The sequence below is a fragment of the Astatotilapia calliptera genome, chromosome 4, assembly GCF_964374335.1.
Source record: "Astatotilapia calliptera chromosome 4, fAstCal68.1, whole genome shotgun sequence".
Taxonomy (NCBI): domain Eukaryota; kingdom Metazoa; phylum Chordata; class Actinopteri; order Cichliformes; family Cichlidae; genus Astatotilapia; species Astatotilapia calliptera.
Genome location: NC_137425.1, coordinates 7,617,354 through 7,639,596, shown reverse-complemented (window position 1 = coordinate 7,639,596; position 22,243 = coordinate 7,617,354). Strand labels below are relative to the sequence as shown.

General features: G+C 42.0%; 3 protein-coding genes across 6 annotated transcripts in view; 2 read left to right on the top strand and 1 right to left on the bottom strand.

The window, feature by feature from the left end:
* Positions 1-868, top strand: part of cdk12 (cyclin dependent kinase 12) — a 34,710-nt gene extending 33,842 nt beyond the window's left edge. The window contains exon 16 of the transcript XR_013908475.1: positions 744-868. The gene's annotated coding sequence lies outside the window, so the exon portion shown is untranslated. The remainder of the gene's footprint in view (positions 1-743) is intronic.
* A 6,693-nt stretch (positions 869-7,561) lies between these two features.
* LOC113020399 (neurogenic differentiation factor 2) lies at positions 7,562-11,916 on the bottom strand. Of its 3 annotated transcripts, XM_080300168.1 has the most exons (3): positions 11,609-11,810; positions 10,770-11,035; positions 7,562-9,412 (listed from the first exon to the last, which is right to left on the bottom strand). In XM_080300168.1, the coding sequence occupies exons 2-3, from the start codon at positions 10,775-10,777 to the stop codon at positions 8,341-8,343; spliced, it is 1,080 nt and encodes a 359-aa protein (XP_080156294.1). In that variant the 5' UTR covers positions 10,778-11,035; positions 11,609-11,810; the 3' UTR covers positions 7,562-8,340. The 3 variants fall into 3 exon arrangements, with proteins under 3 accessions (XP_080156294.1, XP_026020123.1, XP_026020124.1); XM_026164338.2 differs by lacking the exon at positions 10,770-11,035 and having other exon boundaries at positions 11,609-11,916; XM_026164339.2 differs by lacking the exons at positions 10,770-11,035; positions 11,609-11,810 and adding an exon at positions 10,172-10,309.
* A 3,326-nt stretch (positions 11,917-15,242) lies between these two features.
* ppp1r1b (protein phosphatase 1, regulatory (inhibitor) subunit 1B) overlaps positions 15,243-22,243 on the top strand; it is a 31,577-nt gene continuing 24,576 nt past the window's right edge. For both annotated transcript variants that reach the window (XM_026164343.2, XM_080300169.1), the window contains exons 1-3: positions 15,243-15,416; positions 15,743-15,844; positions 17,909-18,021. In XM_026164343.2, coding sequence (XP_026020128.1) covers positions 17,929-18,021 — 93 coding nt within the window. In that variant the 5' untranslated portion in view covers positions 15,243-15,416; positions 15,743-15,844; positions 17,909-17,928. The remainder of the gene's footprint in view (positions 15,417-15,742; positions 15,845-17,908; positions 18,022-22,243) is intronic.

The window sequence follows — 22,243 nt, the reverse complement described above, 5'->3', positions numbered from 1 at the left end:
GGAGACTTTATTGCGTGAGGTTAGACACTGTGTGTGTATGTCTTTGTGTATGTGTGTGTGTTTGTGCATTTTTGTAACATATTATGTTATAATTTTCCCTCTTTCTCTCCCTTCGTCCTCACTCATTTCCTTTTTTCTGTCTGTCTGTCGGTTAATATTTCATTTGCTTTGTCGTCTTCTCAGGCTGGTACATTAACCAGCGGTGCCAGCCGAGCTCACTGCTTGTGGCTGGCTGTATAAAAATAAACACACTCTAGTTGTAATGAACAGATGTCACAGAATTTAAACGTGCACCCCACTCCTCCCCCCCACCTCCCTCCTTCTCCTCAGCACACACAAACACACTTCACCCTCCTCTCCCACCTCTCCTCATCCTCCTTCTCATTCTTGCTCATGCATAAAGGCGCACATGCACGCACACACTGCATGCATGTGCGTTATACACTCCTGTGTCCACTTGTACTGAGAAATACAAAGAGCACTTGTTCACGTGAATGTTTATTGAACATACACACAAACTCTTATACGTGCGTTCCCATGTGAGCGTTTCCTGGCAGAGGTTCATGCATGGCAGACACTGTGCTGCTCTGCTGGTCTCTTCATTGCTTTCTCTGTCTCTATTTGCTTCTCTCTTCTCCCTCCCTCTCTGTCTGTCTGTCTGTGTATCTGTTAGTCTCACAGCAGACTAACACTGCGGTCATTTTACAGACTATTTTCATAAGGTCCTCCCATTCACTTTGCAGAACCAGCCTGTCATCCCACAATCCCCGGCGGCATCATCAGAACCCATTTTGGTACTGTGAAGAAGGGATGAACACAATGACTGTGTGTGTATATGTGTGTCCATCCCCCTTGTCACTCCCGCTCTTTTTCCCACTGAGCGCGTGCCAGCTCTCTGTGTTTCCTGGCTGGCAGGACCGAAGGAGAGACGATTGTTCTGCACCTACCCAGAGACCCTTCCTTGCCAAGCCTGGGATGAAATCCTTTCTATAGCGCTAACTCCTCACAGTCGGGCGCCTCACAGCAAAACGCACACCATCACTTCTCCAGGTGGGAGGGTGATATCATGTCAGAAGTCAAGCAGATACACAGAAGTCTGTTTTACACGCTGCAAAAACATGTTTTTCTTTCTTTTTGCAAGTCAATTGTTCCTGTTTAAAAAATGTTCCCACCTTTAAATAAGAGCATTATTTTTGCTTTAGAAACTAAATAATGTTTTGTTGATTGCGTGGAATGATCTGGTTTGTTTCAGGGTGGTCCAATGTTATTATAAACATTACATGAAATGTTCTTTAATTCTTATAAAAAAATTCTTACTGAAATGTTCTCATTATCTTTACCTCTTTTAGTTTCCCCTCATTTCATTGCACTGTTTTTAGTTCAAGGACTTTGTCCCACCAAAATCTCTGAGTTTAATTATTTCAATGATGGCACATCAAATTTGCATTTCAGACCCAACAATGAATTTCAATTACTTAATCAAGACAAGCTATATCAAAAGGTTGGGTTTTTAAAAAAATCTAAATTATTGTTAACTGAATACTGCACTGAAAAAACAAAACAAAAAAACAACCAAAAAACAAGTAGGTATTTTTGGCTTGCTTCAAGGTCAAAGTTAGGGGGCAGTTTATTAATCCATAAAAATGGGATTTGCAGTGCTTCTGTCTAATAAATCAAAGCTGATGATCATAGGCAAGCATAGAAGAAAAAAGTGTTTATCACCCTGTGATGAGCCAGAAGGCTACTCTAAAGTTCTTGCTTCAAGTTTGGAAGAGCTGAGGAAATTAATGGTGATGGACAGAGCAGGTCATCCTCTGATGGCAGAAGAGGCGGGCGAATGGAGATTAAAGGTGACTGAGAGAAGCGGAGTAGATGAAGGGATGAAGGAAAAGGGAGAGATGAAAGGGAAAGGGGAGAGGTACGGAGGTCGTCCGGGGGGTGATCAGTGAGGTGGATGCGATGCCATCTGACAGGTCCAGCTGGGAGACTGCCCGCCCCCCAGCGCTGCAAACTGGTCAATATGGAGGCCAATTACTGCTGCCCATGTGACCAGGGCATCATCCAACCCTATCATAACACACATGCACGCACATGCACGCGTACACATGCCATCTGTGTAGACCAGCAACGAACCCCAACCCCCTCTGATCCAGTTGCGTCCCTGCGCACGCTTCTACTTAACCTCCTAAACAGGAGGCCAGCCACGCCCACCCCCCGGAACCTCCTGAGCATACCGGAACTGGGCCATGGTAAGGATGTGATACAGGTCAAGAAGAGTTTCTGTACTCAAATTACGTGAACAAACATTTCTGTTCAGGTAGCCATCCTATGCGTCAACATCTTGCACCGCAGAAACCCCGGAAAAAAGCACCTGGCCACCCGCCAAGGTCCTGAAACCTACCTGGCTCTCACCCTGATCTCCACCTCTGTTTTTTGGGGCGGTTTTTTTGCACACCTGGCAGTTTATCCCTGCCCCTTTTACCCTCCAACCTCCTATCACCCCTTTCCCCTCCACCTTACTTCCTCCTCCCCCCACCCACCTCTTTTTCCCTTGGCAGAACCTCCAGCAGTAGCACACTCTCAGTTTAGCTTCTGCCTCGTCTCCTGCCCCACTGCCCGTACTCTGCGGTGCCCCATTGTGCGATAACAAACAGATGTTGTGGAATTTCCTCTGAACGAACTGCCAGTGACAGGCCTGCACCCTTGTCTGGCAGTGTGAGGGGCGGGGGTGCGCACTGGCACAGAGTTTGGCAAAAGGGTTGGCCGATTGTTTCCTCAGTCTGTACACATGTGGAACATTTCAGTTTTTCAGCGCTGCTGCGTGCGCGCAGATGCCAGAGAAGTTAATGTAAACACTGGTGTGTGTGTGTGTGTACTTTCCTCATTCTTCCTGTTTTTGTTCATAAATTATTAAATATCTCTCTCTCTCTCTCTCACACACACACACACACACACACACACACACACACACACACACACACACACACACACACACACACACACACACACACACACAGTGTTGTATATTTCTATGTCTCCCTGTCTGGGTCCCTTTTAACTGACTCATTTTGTTTTCAGTCACTGACAGATTGCGACAGCTCACAATCTCTTGAACAGATCATTTTCCCCCCATCGACTTTTAATTCCCAGCGCTTTTATCCCCCCTCATATCTTTTGCACATATTCTTAACTGATATCTGCATTTAGCAAAACACTCGATTATTATTTTAGCTAGACGTTAATTGGAATTCACACCATAGTACTTGTGACATTTTGATAATCGCACTATTGACTGTTATGTCGGACAAACACTCTAGATTTTTTCCCCCTACCAAGTTGAGTGAGAAAACGAGTGGGCATGAACATGATAATTTAAACAGCGAGATTCATTCACTCACTTTTCATCCTGAGTGGAGCACGGAGTGTCACTGGAAGTTTTTTTTTCTTAAGTCAGACTAGCTAAATGATTTTTTTTGTAAATGCAACTTAGTTTTTATTTACGATATCGCCACTAATTATACATTAAATGATTTAATCACAGAAAAGAACAAATGTTCGCAGAAATTCATAAACTCTATAAGAAAAACACTTGTGAATTCCTCATCTCTTTTCTTTTTTATTGACGAGAGCTGCATATATTTATATTTAAAATATTTCTCAGTTTGACCTTATTGCACACTCCTTTATGAGCTTATTGTGTCACAACCTCTCTTTCCCTCTACACGCACTTAGCGCTCACGCAGAGGCCTGTAATCGTTCCATGGAACTAAAAGCATAAATGCGTTCACTGCATGACTAACAGTGGCAAGTTAGTAGACAAGAGGTTGCCAATCTAACTGATTTGCTCTTTTTCCTTCAAAGCTAAAACCTTTTGCAAGCTGCCTGCGATTTTTTAAATCAACTACTACTACTTTCTTTCAAATTTGGCTGTTGCGTGTGTCTGTATGTGTGCCACCAGCCTAATTTGTTGCAAGGTAACCACATGTGAGGGCTTTCAACACCCGCAGTTAAATTCCAAGGATGCAACACAACCTTCTTGCAATGCATGAGCTCGTGTACTACATAACATTAGAGAGAAATATGCATATTCATAGACCAACTCTTCACAGAAATGCCTTACTGCTGTGTATCTGCGTGAGTTGTGTGTACGATGTGTGTGTGTGTGTGTTTTGCGAAGGGTTACTCGGGATGAGCGCTCTCGTTTTTAAACGTCCTGGATAATGAACAGATGCTGCAAAAATTAGGAAAGAAACATCGACTCCTCCCAGCAGTGCCACTTTGGCCCGGTGAACTGGCACACTGGCGCACACACTGGGTTGTCCTCTCCGGAGCTCCTGGTGCTGCTGCTGGGGAACATTAAGGGACTTGGCACGGCTTTCCTCCGCCAGCCTGCCAGCCTCTCACTCTTTCACTCTCACCGGACTGTGGAGGAAGAGGAGGTGGTGATGGTGGTGTCGGGGGTTCGGGGAGTATTTTGATAGATGCCCTCTCCCACTGCTGGCTGGAGTCACTTTTAGATTGGCTCCTCCAGAAATCCATGCACTCTTCTTTTTATTTATTTTTTCTGCTGATGAGGCCAAAAAGAACATAGGGGCACAAAAGTGTTAACACAAAAAAGCAGAGTGGGCCTCAGAGTTTTATGTGGGAGGAGGTTTAAAGCAAATAATCCGAAACAACAGTGTCTGATTATCGGTTTGATTCCCACCAGGGACTGTCACTGCACCCATGAGTTGAGCTTCTATAAATAGAAGTATTTTTTAAATATATTGATCAATCTTCAATGATATTTATCACATAAAACAACATACTGTTATTACAGAAGAATTTACAGACTACTTGAGGATCAGTAAAAATATATGCCGTCAATATGTCCGAACTACAAAACGTGTAACGATATTTTTTTCCCTGTTACAGGTATGTTCTCGACGAAAAACTCGTCTTTTTTCAAGCTTTTCAAGGCATTATAATTTTTATATTCCACATGACGATATCTTCCTCTTTTGGGGAAGAGAGAGGTAAAAATGGCAATTTTCATAACTTAGTTTTCACAATAAAACACTCATTTTATTTTTAAATGATGTGAATCGTCGTTAGATCAATACCCAGTAAAGACGTCGAGGTTAATAAGTTGAATATATACGTTTAATTAAGAAAGTGCTGATTTTTTTTTCTCTTTTTTGACGGAAACTGCTGTAAGTAAAAATTGCTATTTTTTTTTATTGGTGCATGTTTTACACAGAACATTATTACATTCTCACATAACTTATGGTGTGTCGCATTCATCCAAACCTTAAGCATTGATATCAGCAGATTAAATTCGTGGGAACACACAGATTTGCCGAATTGACAGGAAATGATCAGCAAGTTGTTCCAGAAAAAAATACATGATTCCAACATTTCAAAGCAACATTTTAAACATCAATATAATTAAAACATTCTCCGCTCCCAAAACATCTGATTTATTTTAAAAAGCCGTGGAACAATCTGAGTTATACTTTTTGATATATTTATATAATTATTTGTTTTCTCTTCGGTGTTGATGTTGCGTACCATCACCCGCCACTCAGGTCCTGTGTGTGTCATTACAGCAGTGAGCACCCACCACATTTTGGGGAGCATATGGGTTGCAGGGCAGAGCTCCAAACCCAGCCGGGGTCGCAACGGCTGCCCCTTGCACTGTGACAGCGTGTGGACACCACACGATGATTTTTCTCCCTTTAAATAATATATACATAAATTAAAGGTGGTTAAATTGGTTTTTAGAAGTTATGTTATTCAGACTTCTCCTCTGTGATAACTTGATGTGTGTGATAGGGAGAATTTACACCTCATATATCCACCTGAATCAATTCAAACACCTGATGAATAAGCCTATATATTCATATTGCCATATTACTGAAGTGTTTAAATGTTTTCAGATGTGTTAAAGTTTGAAGAAGGGAACTTTTAGGAAAGGAAAGGGAACTGATTATACATCAGCATGAATATGTTAATGAATAGTCTTTAAAATAATATTGTTTTAACAAATATTTGGATTTTAGCTGGTGTCACGGCTGCATTGCTTCCGTTGCGTCAGGATCGCAAAGTGTGTGTGTGTGTGTGTTTTCTTTTTTTACACAATTATAAATATGAAGGCATTTGAAACAAACAGGCCTAATGCTTATGTATCAATGATGTAAAGAGTATTTAAGCGATCGAAATAATGTGATGATTAACAGAAGAGGTGTTTATGTGTTTTCCTTTTGGTGTTGGAACTTTAGACTTCTGAATGAGCGATGGAATATTCTGGTGCAAAAGAAAAGGACATACACAACGTGTTTGTTTCCTAAAAATCTAAAAAAAAATCACTTGCAAAATGGAGCCCTTTATGTTCTGCATGGCGTTAAGCTTCACACTGCATGGACCAAACACCAGGTGTAAGAGCTGTCCGAGGTGCTGAAAGAGACTTCTTTCTTCCTTCTTTCTGGTCAAGAAAGTGTGAAGGAGACTCCATGATGCTGTTAATTGCAGCGCTTAGCATAATTTAATCTGTATTTCGTGAGTGTGTGTGTGTGTGTGTGTGTGTGTGTGTGTGTGTGTGTGTGTGTGTGTGTGTGTGTGTGTGTACGTGTGTTCACCACGGTGTCCAGGTTCTATTCATCTTGTAGATTCTCCCTTAAGCCAAATGTCCGCAGTACATCTGTTGACGTCCTGAGATACATTCAAATCTTTCCGTGCATTTTTAAAGGCGGAGACCTTCGCCAGGCAAAAACGACGCACTGGCACCATTTTAGTCAATCTAGAAAGATGGCAACACCGATCTCTCCCTCCTGCCCTATTTTATAGGATAAAAGCCCCGAGGCTTGGAGGAACTCCTGCAGGTTGTGGCACGAGGCCCGGTCAGGCTCATAATATCCAAAAGGAGTGATGCAGGCTATGCACTTTTTTTCCTTATAAATTAAAGTCATTTTAATAATAAAACGCATGTAGATGTCCAAAGACTTAAAAAGGAATCAATTTGCACAGTCTCGTTTATCGTCGTTTTATTGTACCACACAGTTTATTGAATACAAAGTTAAAAGACTTGAGTCTTTTCAAAAAATAAAGCAATAATAATATTAATAAAATAAATAAATTAAAATAACGAAAGAGCAAAAAAAAAAAAGATAGAACAATGGTCAGCAACACAGTGTTCCCTTCATTTCCGGACACTATTAACATTAATTAGAAAACAATACAATAAATACGTGCAATAATAATAATAATAATAATAATAATAATAATAATGATAATAGTGAAGTGTTTAGCATAGCAGATTGCAAATAGAAAATATGGAACCAAAAATTTGATTTGAAAATAAAATACAGTGCAATGGCTCACTTAGAAGAGCAACGGTAATATGTATGAATAGAAGTAGAAAATTAAATAAGAAAAAGTCCGATTCCAATGTCATTTATTTATTTATTTATTTATTTTTATTTTTTTGTTTATTTATGTTTTTTATTTTAAAGTTGAACATTGTGGCCAGCCCATTTTCAGATTCGTGTTTATTCCTGTGTGTGTGTGTGTGTGTGTGTGTGTCTGTGTGTGTGTGTGTGTGTGTGTGTGTGTGTGTGTGTGTGTGTGTGTGTGTGTGTGTGTGTGTGTGTGCGCGCGCACCCGTGCGTGCAGCAACAGTGCTGATGAACATACAGTGTCCTTCTGGGCCTACTTGCCTCGCTCTGTGGCCTCGTTAGATTTTGCATAGACGCAGAAACGATTGATTTGCTGTAGAACAGATTCTTCTAAAGCAACCCAACAAGTACAGTTCTCAGGATTTTTCCCTCTGTTTTCGTCTGGATTTAATTATTTCTCAAAAAAACCCAAACAAACAATCAAACACATCTTTCCAAATGTGATGTCGTTTTGCTCGGTTATTCATGTATTTTATTAGAAAACCATCGCAAATATCAGGGTAGAGCTGTAGCCAGTGATGTAGTGGTGAATAAATTAGTGCGTAAACTTTGACTCCCAGCCATGAAAATACAGACAACCACCAATACAAAGACAAACCACAGATTAAAATTATGAACAATGTAAAATTCCATTTTCCTCATTAGTCTTGATTTGTTTGTCAAATTTCCGCTTAGAGATAGAAACATTGCGCAAAATAACACTTTGCAGGTTAGGTATACTACCTTCCACTACATCTCTGACTATAGCAAAAACATGTTTTAAGACAGAACAAATTAAAAGAACAACACTAATGACAACAAGTGGAGGATTTCCCCCAGAATGCCTAAATCCTGGCGGGTAAGCTTGTCAAAAAGTGTGCCGTGGATAGATTGTTGATTGCAAGGGGACGCACGATAGGCTTGTCGTCTAATTGTGAAAAAACGCGTTCAGTTCATCATAGACGGGGGCCCGTTCGTGGTGTATGTGCATGTCGTGGTAAGGCAGGACGTTTTCAGTATGAATACCGCTCCGGGTCCCCGAGGAGCCAAACACCAGGTTGTGGGCCCCAGCGGGTCTGGAGCCGGGCAGACCGGAGTAATGCATAGAATAGTGGTACCCCTTCTCGTTGTCGGGGGACGCAGAGCCTTGATGCTTCAGGGAAAAGTTGCCATTGATGCACAGAGGCGGACTGAGAGGCCCCTCATATTCGGGACTGTTATACTCCGGGGATCCGCTCCCGCCATACAGTGAGTCGTAAGTCGAGCAATAGCCGTGTGTCCTCAGCGGGTGCGAGTTCGAGCCCGGTTGGCAGTGGGGGCTAGACAGACGCGCGCACTGGTAAGGGTAGGAATGCATGGAGAAGGAGCCTGACCCATACCTGCCCCCCTCCTGGCACTGTTGCTCAGTGAGGAAGTTGCGGGAGTTCAGCTGGAGGCATCCAGCCACCAGGTTGGTTGTAGGCTGGGAGAGACCCTTGCACAGCGACTGGACGTAGGACACAAGGTCAGGCCTTTTCCCAGAGCGTAATATCTCAGACAGGGCCCAGATATAGTTTTTGGCCAATCGTAACGTCTCAATTTTGGACAGTTTTTGTGTTTTGGAGTAGCAGGGCACCACTTTACGCAGATTGTCCAGAGCAGAGTTCAGGTCATGCATGCGATTGCGTTCTCTAGTATTTGCTTTCATCCGCCGCATCTTGGAGCGCTCGACCCTGGCTTGGGTCATTTTGCGTTTTTTGGGGCCCCGTTTCTTGGGCCTGTCTCCCTCCGTGTCCTCTCCGTCGTCCTCTTCTTCCACTTCGTCGTCCTCGTCGTCTTCCCCATCGTGTTCTGAGTGAGTCCGACTGCCTCCTCTTAGACCAGAGACCTCCATGCCGTCCTGGGTGTCCTGATCCTCCTCTTTGATCTTGTCGCTGTCGCTGTCTTCGGCCCAGTCGGAATATTTTTGTACGTCGGGAAGCAGCGAAGGATCACTGAAAAGCCTCGTTAACATTGTGGATCTAGAGGGGAAGGAATATATCGAAAATTAGGCCTCGGAATCACAAGACATTTTGTGTGGGCGCTGCAGATTGCGTGACAGCGAAGAAATTTCAGATACAATGGTTCCACAAAAACCCTAAATCAAACAAACAAAAAAAACTTCCTTTATCGCACTTCACAATAAAAAATTCAGATATTTGGCTTATTTTAGGATTATATAAACTCCCGAGGATGTATTATATTTAAGGTTATTGCTAAATTGTTGTTGTCCCAGAAAAAATGACAAATGCGTAAATTTGGGGAAAGAGTAAAAGTGAAAGAAAACCCTTAAATCCTTAGGCTGGGCTACAGCCAGACGGATCCCCATTTAATTCCCTGCTGTCAGTCGTATGCCCTGACGCGTCCTATCGCAGCGGGTCCCAGCGGCAGGGGCCACATTACAGGTCCCATGGGGGCCCCCACTTTCACTCCTCCTGACGCCCATATACACTCCTGGCTGCATTCCAGCACCTCTGCTCATGGCAAGCAAGGCAAAGACGATTTTATGTAATTGATTTTGTCTGATCATATATACATTTATATATATATGAGAAAAAGGGAAACGGAACACAAAAAATCCGTTTTTAAAACATATCAGATCAATGAAAATAATACTAATCATAGTAAAAGTACACAAAATACTGTCACTATCATTATAATACCTTATTATTAACCGTTAACAATTAATGACACTTGCTGACTGTAACGTCTGAAAAACGAAACGAAAACGATCAGCCTACCACTTGATTAGCAAATGCAGTCCCATCACAGAAAAAGAAACACCCAGAAACACGGTGATCTTTGACAGATTCAATAAGGCTCCACTGGCTTCCTCCCTGACACGTTCCACTTCCGAGCTATTATTATAGTGCAGCAGCAGATAGACTTGCAGCTCATGGTAAGGTAGGCTGTGGTGGTTGGTTAATTATCTCGGGGGGTGTGCCAGGGGCAAAATCTAGTTTTTAAATCTCAGGCTCAGGAGGTTTGCTCAATTAGAAGCAAAAACACAACATCGTTTAATTAACAGACCGTGCAGCTTACATGAAATAGATTTCACACATAATTCAGTATGCACGAGTGCACGATTTCAAAGCACTTTTTAGTCAGCGATAACCTTTACAGATAGAAATCGCTTGTATCGTTTTAGCCCTCGTTAAATATAAAAAAATCAAGTCGTGAAATGGCCTCTCTTGCAAAGCCTCCTGCCCCTCCACTGAAAAAGGCTCTGTTTATGGTTCAAACCATGTTTTGGCGAGATAGATTGTTGAAGATAAAACTGGACAAACAGAGATAAATCATGCCGCAGACTGCCTGTCACAGTCAATGGCGTTGTCCCACCCTTTCATTTGCTCCGAGACTGAACGTGCAAATCATCGACAAAATCATCAATAAATCTCCCATTAAGTTCGAGGACGTCCTCCATCAAGGTACCGGAGCCGATTTATAAAAACAAATCTTCCACGGAAATGTCTCACACTCATTGTCTTTTGTTTGTCAGATTCAAGGTCCAGACGCAGGAATCTCTAAATCAAATTAGTGTCCGATGTGATCTATTTACAGCCCGTGCGCTGTGATCAGGGCTGCTCCAGTCCTCGGAACCGCTCCTGTAAATGATCATAAAGCAGTGAAATCGGGATCAGGAGACGCTTGGCTTTTTGACTTGAGCGCGTTAGGCTGTCTGATTTATGATAATCCAGCTAGTTTGGGATGTTTGAAGTTGAAGGGCAAGCCGAGCAGGTGAGAGAGTGAGGAGCTATTTTGTGCAAATGCGCCCGCATTGGTATCCAACAAAAAGGCAAACACGAAAATTGCACGTTAATGCGTGACATTTTTTTTTTTATTAGATTGGGTTTCAAAGCGTGCCATCACCGGCATTGTGCTTTTAATCTAGTGGATCGATCCCAACATACCAGAGCAAAGTCACTGACACTGGAGGCGACTATACATTTACATTTTTATCTGTAGAATAGACCTTTACAATAAAATGTATGTGCAATAAATGTGTTTAATTCACCTCTAACATTTATTAAAAGTTAATTCTGACAATATATCCAAACACCTGGAATTAAAATGCATTTAATTTATCGATTAAATTTCTCCTACATTTTGCACGGACACTTCAGCAACACTGATAGTTTTTTTTTTTCTAAGCCTGTATTTTTTTTGTTCCAACTTACCTCGGCTCGAGCTCTTCGCAGGGGATGGGAGGAGAAAAAAAAACGCTCTTTACTTTCAGACCATCTTCAGGGACCACACGAGCGAGCGAACCACCGCTCTGTATCAGAGTATAGGTGCAGGAAGCGCGCGTCTTTCTTCACTGGTGCTGACGTTAAGCGGTGCCGCTCTCCCAGCACGCGCGCCCGAATAAGTGGAGCTTGTGAACGAACGTGCGTCTTGGCTGTGTCTTTGTGTATACGTGTGAGTGACTGAGTGAGTAAGTGAGCATGTATGCATGTGTGTGTATGTGTGTGTGTGTGCGTGTGGCAATCGTGAGCTACCGGGGACGGGGTTACATACCAGCTATGGCTGTGATGCCAGCGCCCATATGGCTGGCACGTCACCGGCAAGAGCCATCACATGAGAGCCCGGTGATTGACATGCGCCCGCATTCGGAGAGATTTGCCCTCCCGGGGGAAAGAGAGACACACAGAGAGAAAGAGAGAAAGAGAAAGAGAGAGAGAGAGAGAGAGAGAGAAGCAGGAGGAGGTAGATGTGATGGTGGTGGTGGAGGAGGAGGAGGAGGGCTTCGCCATCTGTCACCGCGCTAGCGCTCACACAGCCAGAAAAAAAGGAGGAAAAACAGAAGAGAGAGGGAGAAAATAAAATGGTGGAACAACAAAACTCATCATTGTTGACCTGTGCTGCTGTTTCAAGACATGTAAGCTACTTTTTTTTAAATTCAAACCTGTGAAATTTGGTAATCCCCTGCCAAACTCACGACTCGGCGTTTAATACAATATAACGGAGAGCTGCACAAATATCCCCGCACTTACCACGAAAAAGGTGATATTAAAAGGGCTAAAGACAATTAAGTATGTGAAGTCATATCAGAAAACCCACTGATGCTAATTCCATATATTATGGTAGTCATCACACTTCAGCATCACCCATGAAGGATATACTCTTATAAAAATGTGGAATAAGTGGCAATACAGTGGGTAAACTATAACCAGCAGTCAAACAAGAGCTACTTAAAATATCTGAGCAAGCAATTAATCAATTATCTTCTCTCAAAGTCTATCCTCAAAGCCTATTATAAAATCATATCAATTAACTCTCATCAAATGAAAGGTGGGCAAACCGTGTTTATTTGTGGGGTTTACCCTCCACCACAGCTCCGGTTCAGAAGCTGAGTGGGGGAGGGAGATGAGGATGCATTATAAGTGCATTAAGACCGTGGAACAGACGGCATATTGTTTATTTATTTACCTAATTGGATCAAATTATGCTTCAATGTATTCAGAGGAACGACAACCAAAACCAACTGTGATTTGTTCTGACTCTTCTGGGCCCAACACTGGCTGCAGATGACCCACTTGCCGGAGCTTCAAATGAATTAGATTAAAACATATACCATTACATAGGCTTTAGCTGCATGCATGGTGTGCGTGTGTGAAGATCAAATGTTTACTGGTAACAGTGTCTGAATGTGAGGTTTGCCAGAGCTGCTGGTCATGTTTTCAGCATGCAATGCTAAGCATGGAGGGCGGGTGGGTGGGTGGGGATGTCCACAGGGGCAAGTGTCACAGAGAGAGGGAAAGAGATACAGAGACACAGTGAGAGGATGGGTGAGAGAGAGTCTGAGACCCAGGTGTGCAGACCCACTAGGGATGTTTGAAAAATGAGGAGGAAGGGGGGTGTAGCAGTAGATGACATGCTGGTTGAATCTGGCAGAGATCCTCAATATTTAGGAGGCATGTTGGCACATCAGTGGCAGAGATGCAAGAATTCCTTGCCACCAGCGCCCCGATCCCTCCAATATGTCTGATTTGCTGCATTGTGTCCACCCCAGCTCAGAGATCTCTCTATTTAGGAGGCATTAGTGGAGTTAATGTGGGAGAAATGAGCCTGATGACCACCAAGTCCAACTTGGCACAAAGACACCCATTGGGCTGAGGGAACAGGGACCTGGAGGCTGAGAAATAGCTGATAGAAGCTGATCATGTCCTTGGGTCTGGATCACCCCTACATTGCCTGCAAAGCCACAACTATGGCAGTGTTTGGGAGGTTGCGGGGTCATCCCTGGGGTTAACGCTAGTGTGGCAGCTGTGGTTAGGGAGCCGTGATGTTGCACATTCATTAATGTGTCTCTTATCCCTTATGGGAAAGAGGGAATGATAAACTGGCAGTACCTTGAACCACGGTGGTGTGATTGTGTCAGCATGTGTATTTGTGTTGAGGGACACTGAGCTTCACTGCTAGCCAAATTGGTGCCCTATCCTACCTCAGCTGGACGGTGGAGGGGGGGAGAGATGCGAGCGCTGTGGTGATGGGAGCCTGGTGCTTCCCAACAAGTCCAAAACAACCTTCAGGTCACCTTGCCAAAATAAATGCTAAATGTCAACGGCGTGGCTTTAGCCAGCACTGGGCTCAAGGCGGCTCCAATCAAGGAGAGTTTGATCTGAAATTGAAATGCCAGAGAAGAGCTTGTTTGGAATTATGATGTTTTAGAATGACTTTGCATCCGGTTTGTATGTGGATTAGCCTTGAGTAAGGACCACCTGCTGTGCTTTTACAGGCTAAACGCATGCAGTCAGATTCTAAATTAAAGCCCTCTCCCTTTAAGATCTCAAATTCTCCATCACTCGTTTCCTCCATGTTCAAATGACACATAAGAGCCTTTCAAAGTCATCAAGCCACACCTCCCTATACCGTTGTCATTCCCTCACCCCTTCCTTCTTCCCTTTTTTTTACTGTCAGACGTGTGAGGTGATGACCTGCACTTCACTTGTCTTTCTGGAAGAAGTGCAAACTTCTGCTGGCACAAATATGACATACAGCTCACATGCACACACACATATACACACATACACACGGACCCTCCCACCCCCATCAGACTCCCGGACCCCATCTGCACTCTCCTCTCTCCAGTCCCCTAATTGCATATGCACAAATGCAAATGCCTATTAATTAATTACTTGACTAATTAGTGCAGTGGTATTTTAGGGCGATAAATCAAGTAGCGATGGGGCCGAGGACGGCGGGGCAGGAGGAGGGCTGCACGGAGCATCGACAATGAACCCACACCAGAGGGAGTAATCCTAATGTACAAGGCTTGTGCGCGTGTGTGTGCTGTGAAGAGAATGTGCACAGCAGAGATCCTGAAGTAAAGCACCGTTTAAAAATGCTGAAGAGACCAAAGAGGTGACTGAGGGAGGTGAGTACTTTCAGTCTGGAAGAGGAGGTGAGAAAGGTAGCCAGAGAGAGGGGAGGCGGGGGGAGAGAAGAAATTGAGGTAGGTTGAGAGATGACCTCTGCTCTGCCAACTGTGCTGTTTCCTGGCACGCGGCCAAGCTCGGATGCTCGTTGCACCTATTTTCATAAAGGAGAAGGGATCAGCTACATACTAGGACTGCTACTGATCCATATTTATGCTCACATTGTAAACCTTGTACAATAGTTCAATGAGCATAACAGTTGGCATCATTTACGCAGCGATACTGATGTGATAATTGTGGCATCTGTGATTGGGAGGTGAATAATTCTGGCAGCCATGATAAGCTGTGTATCCGTCTATGTATGTGTGTGTGTGTGTGTGTGTGTGTGTGTGTGTGTGTGTGTGTGTGTGTGTGTGTGTGTGTGTGCCTGTAGGTGTGCCAGGCCCCCACCATAGGTACCCATGGAGATCTCCGGACTGAAATATTCATTCTTGTTTGCTCGCCCAGACAGTGTGGTCCTAATTGCAGCATCAGAAAGCTCCACCTCTCCCTCTCGTCTGGCTTGGCTGCAGCAGAGATAAACCTCATCTGGGAGCAGGATGTCTCTGTAAGTACGTGTGTGTGTGTGTGTGTGTGTGTGTGTGTGTGTGTGTGTATTTGTACACCCGTCCTCTTTTCTGGGGTTTTTAGGTGGGTGCTTGGCTTGCTCTTTCTTCACTTACTCATTTACAAATGTTGCACACAAAGCCCCCTTTTCGAGGAGCGCTTCTCATCACAAGTCTGTCAAATTCATTCATTTGATTTGCTGCATGTCACATTTTCCCCTTGTATTTCAGCTTGTCTTCATGCCTCATTCCTTCTGCCTGTGATGGAGTTGGGTCGACTATTGATCTTTCTGTCAACATGTCTGTCTGTCGATCTGTCTGTCCACAGGGCGAATATGAGGCTCTGGAGTTTTTCATCAGTTCCCGTGCCAACCCTACCCATGCCTGGCCAAGCTGAACCATCTTGTGGGATTTTTGGCTTTTAATTATAGTAAGAGAGGATTAATTATGGCAGTGGAAACAAGGGGCCATGCATTATTGATGCTATGAGTGAAGGGCTGGAGGGGGTAGAGGGTGCTAATTAAATCACTGCCCTACTGCCATGTCCTCCTCTGTCTCTGCCTTCACCATGTCTTCCACCTGCTACATCTACAGCACCCCACCCTACTTTGCTCCTGACATCCAGGCACACGTGTATTGTTGCTCTCACGTATCTATCAGTCACATCACCCTCTATTATCCTTGAGGAAACCTACATGTCAAAGTTTAAACACTGAGTTTCTCTCATTGTTGCCTCATGTCCGTTCAGCTTGTCCTTCACCCTCATAGTCCTGTCTTAGAATTTTCCTCTCTGTTTTCACTGTATCTTGATTAGACTGCCGCATCCTATTAAGAGTGATTTATTCAACTGTTTAATACCCCTCAGTGGCAACACGTTTTTAAATTTGCTTTCATCCTAAACGATCACCTCAGTTTCAGTTTCAACCCCCACTAGGAAAGTTATTTCTAGTCAACAAGGGTTGAGCCTGCTTAAGAGCCAAATGTAGCAAAAGGCTGCCATCTACTGGAATTTGTTTATAATTGTATCCTTTATTATTGCTGAGTTGAGCTTTGAGTACTATCTGTATTTACCCATCACTTATCACAAATTGAAGTGGAATTTGCAATAAGTGAAGTGTAAATACTGTCAGGCTTTTTTCTTTGGAATTTCTTTTAGTGCTTATTTCATACTAGAGATTATGCCAAACAAAATGCTTAAGAGTTTAATATATTAAAAATATAACTGATAGGTTTGTAGCTTGAACCTATTCGCTGGAACGTTGAAGACAATATAATTACACAGCAAGCAAGACACGAAGTAGGCAAAGTTCTTCATGTTTCTCGTGCACGGGAGAGAACCGGACAAACGCCGTTCCTTCGCTTGACCCCAGTTGCTCTCATCTGCTCCCCCATAACACTGCTCTTTTATTGAAGTTACATGAATATACATAGCTTCATTAACATATGACGTCTACATACAAACAAAGAGTACCTTCCCTGTGTGTGTGTGTGTGTGTGTGTGTGTGTGTGTGTGTGTGTGTGTGTGTGTGTGTGTGTGGTCCGAGTGTGACCCCATAAATGACTTCCCTAAACCTGCTGGTCTGGAAGTCCAGCAGTTCATCTAAACAAAAGGCACTTAGCCTAAAACAGATATAGCTACGTTTATCCTACCATAAAACAATAAGAGAAGGTACGACCTCTCACATGCTCCCAGAGTGCTCTGGAATGCACACAAAGTTTGCAGACTATTAAGGATCAAACCTCTACAAATCTAAAACTAATTATAAAACTCTAAGCATATATAAGTAGATATTTCTAAGCATAAATGACAATAAACAATACAAAACCTAACAATAGCACTGTAATATAATTTGTTGATATAAAAAGCAACCTAATTTCTGGCAGGTGTGCTTTCCACAAGTGAAAGTGATATGCAGGGTGTTGCACAAATTAATCTACAAAGTTACTTTATGTGAAAGTCCACCAAAGAGACTACAGGACACACACACACACACACACACACACACACACACACACACACACACACACACACACACACACACACACACACACACACACACACACACACACATATATATTGCATCTATACTATCTAGATTTTATTGTCTAGATTTCCTGAGAATGTATAGTTGAAAGTATGAAACTTTACTGTCCTTCTGTTTGTGAACTGTGACCTCAGTGGTGTTCTAGCATGGTCTGTTGCTGGTCTTTACACACTAGTCTGGGAACCATATTTTACTTTTCAAGCAGCCTATCACACTGAAGTTAAATTTTAAGAACAATTTGCATTGACTTCTTTATTGTTTCAGAAGGTTTTGTGTCCCCTGATGTGTTGTTGTATATTGTTTTGTTCCTGAATTATTATTTTTTCTTTGCATCTGGTATTCCTTCACTGATTCTCTTGCAGGTTTATTTGTGCGATCTTGTCCTAACAAACTCCAGGGGGGTAATTCCTTTTATGCCTGTCTGATTTCTGCCATATTTCCATGCACAGCACTCAGTGTACCACTTCAGATGATGGCTTCCACAGATGGCACCCAGTGGTTGAAGGAACCTGATTCAATCAGACAACCTGATTTGGCGTCAAACATCCACCCTGCTGAAATGGTGAGAAAAATCTGAAAACAATCCAAGTTCTGCACAAAAATAACTCATAACCCCCCCTTCCACTAGCACTAATATCTAATCAGCCAATGAGATCGCAGCAATTCAGTGCTTTAGACATTGTCAGGATGAAGTGCTTAAGTTCACACCAAGTATCAGAATGTGGGCAAAAAGTAATTTAAGTGACTTTGAGTGTTTTTTTGGTCAGAATATTGTGGAAACTGCTAATCTCCTGGGATTGTCCTGCACAACCATCTCTAGGCTTTACCGTCAAGAAAAAAGATAATATCCAGTAGCTGGCAGTTCTTTGGTGAAAATGCCTTTGATGTCTGAGGACAGATGAGAATGACCAGACTTAATCAAGCTGATGGTAAAGCATCGATCAGAGAGCATCCCTGAATGCACCACACATCAAACCTAGAAGTAGACGACCATACCAGATACCACTTCTGTAAGCTAAGAACACAAAAACTGAGGGTCCAATTCATATAGGTTCACCAAAATTGGACAATAGAAGATGTGAAAAATTTTCCCTTCATTTCTGCTGTGACATTAGGGTGGTCGGGTCAGAATTTGTCAGAATCATGTAAACATGAGGCAAAATCTATGAGCAATGTTTTCAAAGAATTAAGGTCATTCTGAAGGCACAAGGGGATAGAGCCAAGTACCAGAAAGGTGTACCTAATAAAGTGACCAAGGAGTGTATGCATATATACATAAAAACAAATGAAAAGAAGTAAAGCCTTCAAGACAAAAGTCGTTTAAGAACTTGTAATTACACTAGTAGAACAGTAGATGGTACACAAGCATCTTTAGTCAACACAATGCAACATAATGTCACCACAGTTGGTGCTGATACTGCTGGGAAGGGCAGCTTTCCCAGGTGTATCCGACTGTGGTTTTTTATATGAACAGAGCGTGTTTATTGTGCGATGGTATGTTATATAACTGGATGAGTGAGGAGTCAAGTGAGGTGCTGACTGATACACAGTATCTCTCTGTGCCCCTCAACTGAGATACCACCTGCTATTATGTTATAAAGCCTCTCTGTCATCCAGACTAATGGAATACTTCACCTTTCACAGTGATTTTTCTCCCTGAAATCCCCTGTGAATGTGCGGGTTTATTACTACTACAGGACCCAGCAGGTAGAGAGAATTATGCTAGCCTCAAAGAGACGGGTTAATCTGTTATATTGTTGCTTTTTTACCAACACAGTTCCTTGTTCCCTTTTGTTTTTGACACGACTTCATTGAGATAACCAGAATGCATTTCGTGCTTGAAATGGTTGGGGTATCTTCTGCAGGGGGTCTAATGCACCTGTGAATTAGTTTCATAACAGGAAGGCTTTTGTCAGATGGCACAAGATGCTCTGTTTAGGAGCAGATAGAATTGCAGACCTTTTATCTGGGTTGGAGTGTCTCCACTGTGAGTACTTGTGTGCGTGAGTTTACAGTACACATGCCACACATTTTGTACAGGTTGTCCCTGCTGTCTGCTGGAGTTATTATAAAGCTCGCTGTTCTAAAGCAGCTAGTAAGATCTATCTTCAGAAGGTTTTTCCTGTGGTTTTGCCAAAACAGTGATTTAATGACAAGGCGGAAGCTAAATGAATAAACACTGTGAAGTGCAATAAAAATAGAGCTAGAGACATGCGAGTCTGCATATCGATGAGTTTAGACAGTGTCTGTAAATACACGCAGCAGCATCATGAGTAGAGCAAGTGACATAACTGATTTAATTAGAGCTACAAATAAATACTGACTTCCCCGGAGATATTCACTACAGGTAGGCCGGCACTAGTGTAACAGTGCACAAATTAAAAAATTAGATAGCTTAGTATCAGAGCATTAAAACATTTTTTCCCCTTTGAAGTAGTTTTATTTGTTAATCCCTTCATGCACAAATGAGTTCTGTAGAATATCTGTTTGCTTTCCAATTAGAGCAATTTGTTCTACTTGTCAGTGTGTCGGCAATGTGGAGTAATGTCGTTAATATGACAGGCGGTCGGGGGATTTTACAATGCCTGGCTGCTCTGATTTGAAAGCTTACCTGACAATTTGTCTCTGTAGTAATCCATACAACCAAAGCGGGAGGATGCTCCTGATTAGCATGTAATGTTTGAATACATTTTCCCTGTATAATGCACTGAAATAGTCAGCCTTGCGTATTCTACTGAACCAAACGGTTTCATCTTTTAACATAATTTCAGCTGCTTTCGTGGAACTGTACACAATGAGCTGGCAGAACAGAGCAGCAGCCAGTAACAGCAACATTAAATACTGTTAGATTTTCCTAGAAATAGAAGGAGTCGACTGAATTTAGAAAAAAAAAATCTGATTTACTAGTGCCCTAAATCTGATTTACTGGTGCTCTAATGTAATTTAGCTGGTATGTGCTTTGCATCATGTGCAGCATAATGATGGTGAATCTTCAGTAAAATATGAAATCATTTAGTTAGAGTGTTTAAAATGTGCTTTTATTATGAAGTATGAATTTTAAAGGGTTATTTTAAGTATCAATAACAGCACACTCTTTTCTGACCAGTTTTAATGATCGTTTATTATCATTTATTTTAAATCTCTTTTTTTATCGTATTTTACTTGATTTATAAACACTTTCTTTTTATTTGCTGCTCCTTTCTTCTCTAAATCCTGTCTTATTTTGCCCGAGAATTGTGATTGCTTTTCGAAGAACTACAGCGTTATCTGTAATTCAAGTTTCAGATCCCAGATGATCATCCTGTTTATGTTTACTGTGCCAGCATCACACTTGCTCATTCAGTCTGTGTGTTTTCTTTTTCTCTGTTTTTATTTATTCACTTTTACAAAAAACCCTCCAAGAACCAGAAATTTATTTTATTCCACTGTGGAGAACACAAGTGTGAGATCTCTACATCAAGCACCATTTACGCAATCTATATGACGTCTACTGTATTGTCAGTGGATATCCTGGGTTTTCTGATTTGTGGAATTTGGACTAACAGAGCACTTTCTTTTCAAAATGACAGAAATTGCAACTTTCATATTTTATGGCCAGAAGGGATGTTTAGTAATGAATTTTCATTCAGATATTATGATGCTAAAAATCAAATTGTCTGCAATTTGATAGTTTTAACTTAGTATTTCAGAAATGTATAGGAATTTTTACTCCTTCCAAAACAAAAAACTCACATTTTCAATTTATGTCCATACTTCAGGTAAAAGAGGACTGTGGAGGAAGTCATTATAGCAGGAAGGACATGGTTAATTTAGAGGTGGTATGTTATAGAAGAATTGTGTAATGTAAGGTTCTGATGCTTTTAAGCATTAGGATTTCTAAAAGGGAAAAAACAATATTTTTTTAATTCACAGTCATGCACATCATCTATCCTACTGAATATCCTGTTAATTTATATAATAAATAAACTATACGATAAAAGGGCATTAAACTATACCCCTACTGAAACTGGGTTGTTTTTCATGATGAAACCTGAAAACAGGATACTGCTGCCCACAACCACCAAGACAGGTGGTTGTGGGCAGCTGATCTGATTACATCAAAAAGAAAATAGGTAACCAGGTTTTAGAAAAAAAAAAGTCAGATTGCACAAACCAGAGAATGGTGCTCATCTCTAAAGGTAGCATTAAAACCTAAAACACTGAAAACATTGTTCAGCATGACTCAGTTATAGCAAATCTGTCTCCACGACTGAGTTTATACAGATTCTCCAGTATTAGGCAGCCCATCAAAGTCATAAATTATCAATTATCAATCAATTAAAATCAATTATCTTGATGTCTCTAATGAGGGGGAAAGAATAAAGTTCTCTGGAAGGTGAGACCTCTCTTAAACAGAGAGGCTGCCTGAATCTGCCCAAACGAATTCCTGTGACATGTTTCTAGCAACCACAATGCTAAAATTATTTAAAAAAAATCTAAATATCAAAACAATTCTTTCTTAGATGAAAACAATGTTGAAGACAAACATACATATCAGCTTTGGTGCTTTTTGGTGCATTTTTTTTTTAGCTTTATCTACTGACTGTGACATAGCGCAGTTGCAGATTTCCATCTTAGCCAGCTTCACTGTCAAGCAGGTCTCTTCAGCTACTAGTGCTAGCAGAGCTTTAAGTTCTTTCTGGGTTTATCACTTATCTTAAAATGGGTTTAAAATTTTTTGACAAAAAGATGAGCTAAGTCCTGTTTGCACTTGTCAACACTCATGATAAACAGATCCTTATTCT